General features: G+C 26.4%; 2 protein-coding genes across 2 annotated transcripts in view; both read left to right on the top strand.

Annotated features, from left to right (window-relative positions):
- The window catches only part of LOC149059157 (uncharacterized), a 244,073-nt gene that overhangs the window by 112,607 nt on the left and 118,522 nt on the right, over nt 1-12,944 (top strand). The window lies entirely within an intron of this gene.
- LOC149059166 (uncharacterized) lies at nt 5,594-6,506 on the top strand. The gene is made up of 3 exons (XM_089216561.1): nt 5,594-5,930; nt 6,117-6,251; nt 6,309-6,506. The coding sequence occupies exons 1-3, from the start codon at nt 5,892-5,894 to the stop codon at nt 6,504-6,506; spliced, it is 372 nt and encodes a 123-aa protein (XP_089072687.1). The 5' UTR covers nt 5,594-5,891.

Below are 12,944 nucleotides of genomic sequence, written 5' to 3'. Positions count from 1 at the left end.
TTTAATGAAAGCCAAATAGGTAATCATTATTATTATAATATCAGAAATTTAATTAAAATTATATTATAAATAAAACATAATATGAAAGCTTTAAAATAATTGAACCATTCTTGTCTAATTATATGAAAAATAAAAATAATGTTAATACATATTACATAATAAATAAAAATTATACATTTGTTTCATCTCAAAACAGTCAAAACTATAAAATCAAATAATAATAATAAAACGATCAAACAATTAAAATAATAAGTGACAAAGTGTAATATAATATAATAAACAAAAAATTAAACTTATAAAAGATTAACTATTGTGAGATTAATGTTGCTTTCCTAAATTTATATTTTGATTGATACAATATTCAATTGAATGAGGTGCCTTTTTTTTGTTCAATGGTATGTTGTCAATAGATTATGGTACTTTTCTTTTATTATAGCCATGCTCATGTACTCTGCTTTCTTTTGTTGGTCTTCCTGCTGTCTGTACCTTTCGTCCTCCGAGGCATACTTTTCTTCTGGAAATTGTTGTAGGTTGTACTCCAATTACCTTGGATCCTTGTAGATTTTTTCTTGATTTAATCTGTGGAATTCCAGCACCATTGTATTTTCCAAAAGTATGTAGTGCGCTTATAAGACCAGAGTCAGTTTTTATATTATTAAATAAAGTAATGAATTTGGTTATAGGCTCTTGGAACAATTGACTATCGATAGTTAATTTATTTTCTAAAACATTAAATATTTGTTTCAAATTGTCTACAACCTGAACTACAGGTTCGTCAAATGGTTGTGATGTTGTATTTTGTTTTGCATAATTTGATTCAGTACATTGTTCTGTAATATTTTCTTCATATGCAGTAGGTTCTTCAGTAGGTTCTTGTTCTATTACTTTGTTTGTGTTCTTAATAGATAAATCATCACACCACGTTTTGTCATCTATATGTTTTCCAGTTGCAATAAAATATAATTTATTTTTCATTAAATTATCATGTATAGGAAAAAATTGTTCAGATGTTAAATTAAATTTTTTTACAACAGCATATTGATGTTTACATGGAGCCCCATGTTTACCAATTACACAGGTACAATTTCCAATTTTATAGTCCACATAATATTCTTTACAGTTTGAGTCAACTTTATATTCTTGATTATTAATCTTACTAACAACTAACTTTTTTATTTTATTTTCATCGATGAAGTACTTCATTTTTGTGTATCCTTCAAATCTATTATTAACTATATCAATTAATTTTCTTTCATAAAAGCTATCAAATATTTTAGTTAAAATATCAAATAGTTGTACAACACTGAATGCTTTTGTTCTTTTTAATATTTTATCTTTTAAAAGTTTTATAGATGATTCACTATAATTGTTTGTGTGATTATTTCTGGTCATTAAATTATTTCGATAAAACATAGCCCATTCTGAAGCTCTAACTTTATAGTCGTATAAGTATTTAATATACTTGGGATACTTTTTTGTGACAACTGACAACACCATTTCTTCAAAATGTTTCTCAAAAAGTTCTTTGGTTTCACTATTTAATGTCTTACTGAACATTCGGTATAAACACTGACGATCATTTTTATCAATGTTGTGTTTACTGTCCCAAATATACCGCCAAATTGCTTGTAAAACATGGAATTTACATAGCAAGAGGTTTGAATTAGGAAATGCTTTTCTTAAGCTATTTCGCTCAGCAGTTGAATCGTCTGTGATAATTATTTTGGGTGAAAATTTGTCCACGCCATTTAATTTCTTAAAAAGTTCAAGACCCTGATAAATATTGTTTTCTGTTTCAGAAAACGTAACAATAATTCCCACAGGTAAGGCTCCTGCAACTGACGGTACTAATAATAAAAATACTCTACTATTATGTCTGTCCATATTTCCAGAGCTATCCATAAACATTATTTCATGGGATGTTCTTAATTCAATTAATACTCTTTTCATAGGAGGGCTACAAATTGCTAATATTAAGGATCCAGAATCTTCTTTCAAAATAGCACACTCCATTTTATTAATTTCGTTATATTGTTCGATACATTTTTTCAAACAAACAACCATTTGTTCACCAGATGGTACCCCATATTGTTGTTTAAAAATTTTATAATATAAATCATAGCACCACTTCCTAGTAGGACACTTTGAACCATCTGCTATAATTTTAAAATATTCATCACCATGCTTACTTTGTAAATCAATTTTATACATTTCTAAAGCAGATGAAGGAGAATGATTGTTGGAGTAATACTCAGAAAAAATAGTTTCCAACTCCTCAGTAGGATGCCTATGTCTTAAAGCCTCAGCATTATTCAGAAGATGGTTATGTACAAAATATATATCTATTTCACATGGATATTCCTTTAAGTATATATCTTTGCTTCTGAAAAATAACAATTATCATTATAAATATAAGTACCTATAATTAGTACACAATTAAGAATTACATTTCACAATTTTTTATTTTTATAAATAAATACTAGTAAATTTTTTTTTATAGGTCTTGATATATAAATTTCTGCTTCGACAACTAAGGCTATTAGCATTATATTTGTATATACATTTAAATTTTAATGATAAGTTATTCAATTAAAAATTACTAATAATTAACAACTTTGAACGACATACATTTTTAGCAACCATATTAATTGTTACCAAAACCAATTAGTATTAAATGTCAAATAAGCTATTTAAATATACTCTGTAATATAATATTATTTACATAATAATTAAAAATCCTAGTTTAATAGATCAACATTTAAATGCATATTTTATAATAATATATATATATTATATATATATTATACCAACAAATAAGTGAATATTATTTTACCTTTTCATGTTGCTCTGCTTTACAGTAATGGTGAATCTTGCTGTACATGATGTATGTTTTGCACGAGGCTTAATTGTTTTCGAATTTGGTCGAGTATTGTGATGGCAATGATATCTCTTCTGAAATCGAGGAAAATATATGTGTTTATTATATAGGTATTTTGTAAAGGTAGGTAATAGGCAAGTATAGAATACTTAACAAGACAAATTTCATCTGTAAATACTTACTTTAAACACTAATTTTTGCGTATTTTCAGGAAAAGAACCACTCACAGAATAAGTTGTTAAACTTAGTAATTCAAACTCTTTTTTCCATTCAATAGCATTACTTTTATTATTAATTGATGTACGCAATAAACAAGAAAAACCATTATCCACATTATTTATTTGTAATATTAACGAGCGATATTGTGGTGGTAGTATCTGTAATATCTAGACATAAAATAATTTTAAGTATCTCTATAAAAAGATATAAATATATGTAGGTATTTCAAACTTAGGTAAATGTGTGTACTTACTTTACATTTCAGCTCACTCGACACCAAAGAACAATTCTCATGAAATGTATGCATCATATATTTATATAATGAGGGTAATTTTAAACAAACATAATAGTCAATAGGTATAGAAACCCAAAATAATATTGATTTGTGAATTCAATCATAAGATCCAAATTTCATATCAAATAATGTGTATTTTTAGATTGTTAATAAGAGCTTTGCAGTGTAGTTTTAAATGTTATCCTTATCACAAAAAACATTTAAAAAAACAATAATTTATTATTATTTGATTTTATAGTTTTGACTGTTTTGAGATGAAACAAATGTATAATTTTTATTTATTATGTAATATGTATTAACATTATTTTTATTTTTCATATAATTAGACAAGAATGGTTCAATTATTTTAAAGCTTTCATATTATGTTTTATTTATAATATAATTTTAATTAAATTTCTGATATTATAATAATAATGATTACCTATTTGGCTTTCATTAAATGTAAATACTTTTGAAGTTTGAAATTACTAATAAGTTGTATTATAATGAATAAATATTATGTGTTTACATTTACTTCTTAATAATATAATATACAATTAAATATGGTAAACAACTTGCAATAAATATACCTGGCTACAACTAGAAAAAAAAAATTAAACGCTTATTAAATGTTAAGATACAAGATTACTGAATAAAGAATAGTGAATAATAATGTATTATAAAAATAAACAGAATTAGAGAAAGGAATCTAAAATATAGGTGGATAGAAGAGTACCTACAAAGGAAAATGAGTACCTACCACATTTTTTTTATAATAATCAGTACCTAATCACCTATTATGCTTTTTTAATATCTAAATATTATAAACAAAATAAATATTATAATTAGGGCTGTGAGTTTGTAGGCAAGTGCATTTTTTTTCTGGTGATTGTGAAACATAGCTTTGTAAGTATTACACAATTTAAAAAAATGTTTCATGTGAAATTTAAATCAAAATCAACATTATTGATGTAAAATTTACACTATTTACATTATACATGTAAAATGTAATGTACTAATGAACTATTGTATAATATCTTATAATATCGATATAAATATAAAAATTAAATTAAAAACCTTTTTAAGTGCATTTTATACTGTAATGTTTGACATTTTATATTGTATTTTTTGCATTTTATATATATAAATATATATATAATAATATATAATATAATATGTATAATATATAATAATATAATATAATATTTAATATTATTAAATTATATCACAAAATACATAATAATAATACACATTTATACAATGTTATTTGATTTTATAGTTTTGAATTTACCGCCATAAAAATATGGGCCAATCAGATCCACTGTACTCACAACTTTAATAGGTTTGGAAATCATGCAGGCGGCCAGCAGTGTTTGGCCTCCTTATCTCTAGTCTTCATGATTTTATCATACAAACATAGATAATATTATCATAAAAACTATATTATTATAATGATGATGTGTTTAAATCATTGTTATTCTGTTTCTAGTTTTTTTTTATTAATATAGGAGTAAAGATTAAAAGTTTTAATAAAATAATAAAATAGGTACTTACATAGTTATTATTGAAGTATTCTAAGTCTGACTGATGACTGTTTTCTGAGTCTGGCTGGCGGTTGCTCTTCACTGTTGTTGAAGATGTTTTTTGTGTTTTTTGATGGTAGGTAACTGTTTTGCTGGAGAGTCGAGGATGGTTGCTGTTCTGATAGCTTCTTGGTCTGTTAGAGCTGCTGGTGAACTGATGATTTTATGTTTAAAAATTCGGTGTTTTATACTAGAGTTTAACCCTCTCTTTGAACATTGAATATTAGGTACCTCTCATAATCCTGAGGTGATTGTAAATTATATTACTTAATACCATTCTCTTTTGTCCATGTAAGAACATGTTTGTAGTCTTTTATGTAAATTCTTATTACATTATTATATGAGAAGTCTATTTGAATATATACATTCTAATTTATTGTAAATTATATTTGATATTTTAACCAGTTCATATAATGTCATGTTCATATATAATCATTTTTTTTTTTTTTTGGAAATGTTTTTCAGGTCATTGCTATTAACCTTTAATGTTTTTATATCGGAAATCCGGTTCTTTCTAATTATTTTTTGATTCTAATAAATGTTAATATTATATATATATATATATATATATATTATTTTTATATATTATATTATATTTTATATATATATATATTATACTATTATTGCTTATATTACATATTTGTTGAAAAGTCTTTTTAGGTCATTAACGTTTCTATATAAAATCTGATTTTCAAGGCGGGTGATTATTTTAGATCCTGTTTCTTTTATAATTCATATAATGCCACTTGTGTTCATGTAAAACAAGTTTGTAGAAAGGTTTTTCAAGTCATTGCTATTAACATTAGCATTTTACATATAAAATTATTGTGGTAGTGGCTAATATCTGTGTATAAAAAGCCAGTGTAAAACCATTAAGGTTCATCAGTCTTCAAGATTTCAATTCAGTCCTCAACACAGTCTACAACGCAGTTCAAAAATGTCTTATAGAACATCAATTATTTCTTCAGAATCAGAGGTAAGTAAAGTTTTTTTTAAAAACCAAATAACAAATTGGAGGTCAGTCGTAACACTACTCAACGTTATGGTTATAATTATTAAGAAACATACATAAAAATAAAATATATTTCTTTTAGATATCGGTTATAAAACCACTTGTACATTTTTAAATAAAAAAAAATATATTATTTTTTATGTTTCATAGAATGAACATTTCAGTGGATCCGTTGACTCTAAAGTTAAACCATTAGAATCAACATCTAAAACAAAAACCACTTTAAAACGTGGTGTTGAGAAGACGATTGAAAAAAAATCTATGAAAAAGAAGCAGATGAAAATGGTTAGTTAAATTATTTTTTATAATGATCACATAAATTCTTTTTCCTTTTTTTTTTAGAATGCATCATACAGAGACAATGTTGGTGATCGTTTAAGATCAGAAGAATATGATGAGGAAGTTTTCAATTCGTTAACTTTTCGACAAGGTGACGGTTTAATTACGATAAAAGCTACATTTGAGGAGAAGCCAACAGATTACTGGGTGACACATTATAAATGTTCAAATATTGAAAATGTTCCAGTTAAGGATAGGTAAATAATTTATCACTAATTTACTTTTTTTAAACTATTGTTAATCTTTTTCAATAGGTATTTTTATTATCACTTCATTTCATGATTTAAAAAAAAAAAAAAATTATAGGTGGAAGTTTAGTGAAGCTGGTGTTAAGTTGTATACAAGCGAAAAGTCAAAAGACCAGACATTGAACGTTAGCTTGAATCAGACCATGCAGTCAATATTTGACACGATGCTACAAGACCCAGGACGTCATACAATCAAAAGTAAAATAATAGGCTAATTATTATATGTTTTTTTTAAAAAAAATGAGTTTTTTATTGAATAAACAATACAATATATTATATAAATATTTATTTATTTTATACTATTAAATCCTGAAGTATTAAGTCTGACATTGTATTAAAATGGTATTGTAATATTTCATATAGGAATGATATGTCATCGTTTTGCAGATGAGTGTAATAACTAAAATCATAGTTTTGTATATACTGGTTTGTGAATTCATTTCTCTGACAACTGATAGGTAGACCACGGACGTCGTTTTTTATTAGATCGTAAGCTGTGTTAAATGTAGCTTGGTAACTTGGTAGACGTTTCTGTTTTTCTGCAATGTAGAGGTCTACACAATGTTGAAGCTGTTTAAGTCTACATAAATCTATATGTGATAAAGTGATATAATCATCATTGATATGTAAAGTAATTGAACTCTGCTTAACATTAGTTGAATATGTAAAGTTATCAGATATTTTTGTTCGTCTACATCTGGTGTGTAAATTATTAGTAATTGAAATGTAATTAGATTCAGACATGAGTGTAAACCATTGTTCTAAGTTTAAAGTAATTATCTTCTTTGATAATTTACATTCTAATAACACAATAATCGAAATTTGTTTATTAATTAATAAACCGACTGTAGCGTTCTTCTTACTATACGGACGAATGTCGAAGGTTGATTTTGATACGATTATAGGTAGAACCATGATGAATAATATTTATAATAATATGTTTCAGACTATCAATATGAAAAAAATCTAGTATAATGTAACTGATGGAACATATACTTTAAACTGAGGTTTTTTTTCATCAGTAAACATATTATATACTAAATCTGTTGTAAAAAAAAATGGTAAAAAAAATGTGAACGTGCAGTTCAGTAGATTAGTGTGTAGTGAAGGGAGTAGAGGGAATTATTTATACTTACTTACCTGAAACATGAAATTAACTTATTAAATTAACTTAACGCACTAATCCACTGAACTACACGTCCACGAGATATTAGATTAAAAACTAACACATATAAGTTGTTTATAATAAGTTGTTTATAATATTTTTTTTATTTATTACAACATATAATGAAAGAACATGATTTAGCAAACGGTGTCGTATGACCTAGTTTCACAATTACAAATATATTCATTGTTACAATATTTACTTAACACTTTTTGAACAAATTGATTTCCCTTCATTAATAATACATACCTATATACACTTTGGATTATATCTGCAATGTTCAATCCAAACGTCATCTTCTTGTTTCCAATTATGAAGAATAAGTCCACAGCAAAAGCATTCGACGATATCTTCTACTCCTGTATATTTTAACCCACATTCAGCTAGAGCATATTTATTTTGAAAACAATTTAAAGGAAAATGTTCGAAAGATCTTAATCTTGAATAAATTGAAGTATATCCTGGATGGGTTGGAACTGAATTATTTCGTATACGATGAACTAATGATTGAAAATCGCTTGAAAGTTTTGGTAAATTCATTTCTTTAATTAATTGAAATAATAACTTGAAAAAACACAACTCGACTACACGACGGATCAGCAGTAACTAAATGTAAAATTATTAACTTGCAACTAAATAGTAGAAGTTAAATATATAAATTTTTAAAAACTAGAACAGTGTAACCAACGTGATTAAAAACATAAAAACAATCGCCCTATAATTTTTATAAAAATTAGCGATATTTGATTGAAAAAATTTAAAAAACGGGAAAAAATAGTTGATACGGTAAATATTTTTGTGTAAGTGGCAAAGAGGTGGACAATCTTGTGTAATCACCGTATTGACGTACATTACACTGCCCTCCCCCCCATTGAGCTTTTTTTTAAAAAAACTATACCATGTTTTAGCACGCCATTAGCATGGATTTGCACGACTATTTTTAGAATTCGCACGAACGTTTTTTACGAGTTATTTAAAAAAAACCACGGGTGGGGCCGGCGTAACGTTACTCCAGCCCCACCCCGTGGAAATAATCACTTTTTTAGCATTTTTTTTTACCATGTTTTAGCACGCCATTAGCATGGATTTGCACGACTATTTTTAGAATTCGCACGAACGTTTTTTACGAGTTATTTAAAAAAAACCATGGGTGGGGCCGGCGTAACGTTACTCCAGCCCCACCCCGTGGAAATAATCACTTTTTTAGCATTTTTTTTTTTTTTACCATGTTTTAGCACGCCATTAGCATGGATTTGCACGACGGTCGCCGGTGTCGAATTTTCCCGATTTCCCCGGAAAAACGCATTTACACCCGTAAAAAAAAAATATATACATATATATTTAAATATTTACCAAATATTTAAACGCCTTAAATATGCATTCGAATGTTATATTTTTTTTATAGCGTATATCTAATTTTTCAGCAAAAATTTACATTGTTAATAGGGGGATGATCTGGACATAATTAAATCAAGTAAATTTTCTTTAACTTTATTCGTAGGGTTTTGGGTGCATAGGTAAAAAGGATCTATAGGTACCCCTTAGTCCTTAGTTATTTCTCCCAATGTTTATGGCCGAATAAAGTAGTAATAAACACTCAAGTACATGGATATATATAATATATATATATCTACATATTACATATTATATATATATTTAACGTAATTTGTAATTGTAAAAACCAATTCTGAGATTTAATTTTTTAACAGGTTAACCGCCATGTGTACCATCTCTGGTACATGGTTGATTTGCCATTCGTATTCTAATTTTACCTAAACAAATTAATTTATAAGATATTAATGGGCTAGTCGAAAATTTGTTTGTCTGGCGGGCTACGAAATATTTTCCTGTGTTAAAATCGTATTTAAGTGTACCATAGTAGGCACGCAAAAACATATTGGCAAAACAACAAGTGTACCAAAAATGGTACACGTAGCGCTTTTGGCAATGTACTGAAAAATAACGTAGCAGTTAACCTGTTAACTTATAAAACTGTAAGAAATTATTAAATATAACTGCGAATTAGTTTACATCCATTAAAAAAATTCGTATCTGTATAAATTATTGTCATGAATAATTTATTTTGATTGATAATTTTTACTTCAACTTTGTAGATTTTTATAATTGCAGGTGACACATACGGAATGACAACAATTTATACACTTTCCATATACAGAAGTATATGGAGAAGTTAATTAGGTACGAATTGGTTTTAGATAAAAACGTTTAACGTAATTTTAAATTGTATTTGATTAATTTTTGCCAATACCAAAGTTAGAGATAAGTTTTAATTATTACACATATTATAGTCAATAGGTACTTTGATTTATTTTATAAAACATTTTAAAATTTTAATTTTCTCTTCAATTAAAAACATTATTTAAAAACTCAAGTTGGATAAAAGTAATATTTAAATTGTGTAGAATAAAAATTCACACGGCACTTTTGTTGTGTCCTTAACCGGTATAGGTTTAGATTTTAGGTCATCATACAACTCCCAGGTTTTTGTTTCACGTTTTGCGTAAGTTGTATAATGACCAATAGAATTTCTAAGCTTAGACTTTCCTTCATGAAATGATATCACGCCGCAAAGTTGAAATGTTACTGTCTCACTAATCAGAATTGGAGGAATGTCACATAATCTTATTTGTATTACACTCGCGGCTTCAGTACTACACTGATAATTTTCTCCTAGAAATTTAAAAATATTTAAAAATATAATGTTAATTAGTAATATTCATTAATTTTATAAACTTACCTTCCCAATAAAGAACGTCAATAAATAAATTAATGTTCGATATATTTGTTTTCACACATTTCATATTACTACAGCCAATTTGCGCACAATTTATAAAATCAGTTTCTACGCAATCATCTAAAAATCTTTGCAACTGATCCAAATTGTCCTCTTTACCCATTTGGTATGTGAAATACATAATTGGTCTTTCATATTTGTAGTCACATGATATGCACTCAGCAACCTCAATCGCTGATGGGATATCACTTAAAAGAGTACTTATTATATTACTTATTGTCGCTTCACATGTGACCAAAGAGTTGCCATATTACAATGCACGTATTTCAGGATTCATAAATTTCATTATGATTTCCGCTCTTTTAGTATAAGTAGATTTTTATATTCCGCCTTTTATAATCTCCGATATAAAATTTAAAAACTCTACATTAGTATTAATTTCTTTTTGCGCTGTTGCAAAATTGTCACTATCACAATAAGATACCTGAAAATTAAACGCACAATTATTAGAGGTCCATTCATATATTTTATTGAAATTAAAAATCACATATGTTATTTTAACATTTTTGAGTAAAACTCCTTTAGAATATCTTTAAATAATTAAAAATTTTACTTTAAAATCTTAAAATTGAGCAATTATCCCATATTTTATTTAGATTTATATTTGTAATTACTTTATCATGCTGTATTTTTTTCAAAATTTAATTATATTTTCTAAAAAACAATTGAAATAGATTCTGAGCGGAGCAATGAATGTATGATTTTACAATGTTATGTTGTATGTTATTTTTGTCTTTCATCAAGTTTTGTGGTAATAAAAGTGCTTGAATCTTCTTCATCAGTATCATTTCTGGTAGGGAAGTGAATTTAGTTGGTACATTTGGGGGTAAAAATTCTCAATAGTTTTTAAATGCCTCGGGAAAAATAAACAAAAAGTTAAGGAAAAACTGGGAATTTTTATGCAATGCAAATTTTTGAAAAATCAATCTTGCTTTTTAGTGTAACACAAAAAATAATAACCGTAGATATATGAAATTTTTAACAAATATTAAAATTTACGTTTTCAACACTTCATAAAATGTTTAAAATATTTTGATATATTTATTGACCAAAAAAATTTTAGGTTCAGTGTCATTAACGACATTAACAATATCTTCGCTCGTTCAAAATAGATTAAAATTTAATACAAGTTTCCCCAAAATTTTTGTTGTTAGTAAAAACTAAAAAAAAGTTGAGCGTATAATGATACTTGTTTTTATAAGTGACTAAAATGAAAATATTGACAATATATGCAAAACTCACGAAAATTTGATTTTGTACTGAAAAATTCATAAGATGTCCAATTTTTAAAGCTAAGGATTAAAATTAAAAAAAATTTTGTTTTGTAAATAGTTAACCATGTAACCGAAAAATCTGAATATTTATTTACATTTTTGTTTGTTTTTATAGATATTTTAAGTTCAAAATTGAACGAAATTATACATCATTTTAAAAATGTAGTGTAACTTTGTCATGCGGTTATTTTCTTTTAATTTAAAAATATTATGTGTACAGGTTCTTGAAAAAAAGTTAAATCTTATACAGTTCACACAAATAACTTTCACTTATGAAATCGTAACTTTATTATGATAAAATTGAATTGAATTATTTATAAATTAAAATATTTTTATACCGATCATTCTTACCCTTTTAAAACAAAGTAGGTATCTAATATAAAATTTATAAACAAAACAATATTTTAATTTATATTTACTAATAATATGCAACAAACGTCAAAGCATCAAAAGCACAAGTGTTGCTCAAAATTAATTTGCCTCCTTTAGATTTGCAACTTTTTAATTCATCAAATCTTGAACCATTTTTTAAAATCAGTAATGCTTGTTTATTTTTTGCCGTGCTTATATTAAGGTGCCGTAAGTGAGGGTTTGGATTAAGATAAGAATTGCTTTTTCTTTGTTTTTTACTATTGCGGTTCCAGCTTTCAACTGCTCTACTTTCTTCAGTCGTAAAATTACCAATTGGAACTTTAATATAATCTAATTTTTGTGATTGGGAATTATTATCCGATTCAAACTGTGGCAATGAATCTAAATAATCGTTTATTGGTTTTTCTACCACATATAAAGCATCATAAGAAGAAATTGATTGATTTTCAACGTCCGTAACATCTTCATCCATTTTATCGGAAATAATTATTGACGATGTAGACCTTTGGTTATTATCAATTATTTCACATGGCTCGGGCAAATTAGAGTTAGAGCCATTAGAGGAAATAGCTATGTTGTTGTAGGATGCCCGTAACATCGAAGATCCTTTTAGAGATTTAATATGATTTTCTAAAAAAAATTCTAGGTCGGTTGGTATTGACAAGTGTTTGAATGTAATTGTTTTAAGCTTTTTGAAACTAGATTCGACTGCTGCTAAGCTAGATATATCATCACCGTAGCCAAAAATGGGTATCATGATACCCG

This window comes from Diuraphis noxia, unplaced genomic scaffold (assembly GCF_037042655.1).
Source record: "Diuraphis noxia isolate RWA-SAM2 unplaced genomic scaffold, SU_Dnox_SAM2 contig0001, whole genome shotgun sequence".
Lineage (NCBI taxonomy): Eukaryota > Metazoa > Arthropoda > Insecta > Hemiptera > Aphididae > Diuraphis > Diuraphis noxia.
The sequence above is the reverse complement of the archived record's forward strand: the minus strand, read 5'-3'. Positions and strand labels throughout refer to the sequence as shown.

Excerpts from the sequence above, each read along its gene's own strand:
- LOC149059166 (XM_089216561.1), top strand. The coding sequence starts at position 5,892 with ATGTCTTATAGAACATCAATTATTTCTTCAGAATCAGAG. Across the intron at positions 5,931-6,116 it reads TTATTTCTTCAGAATCAGAG|AATGAACATTTCAGTGGATC; the intron begins GTAAGTAAAGTT and ends TATGTTTCATAG. Across the intron at positions 6,252-6,308 it reads AAAAGAAGCAGATGAAAATG|AATGCATCATACAGAGACAA; the intron begins GTTAGTTAAATT and ends TTTTTTTTTTAG.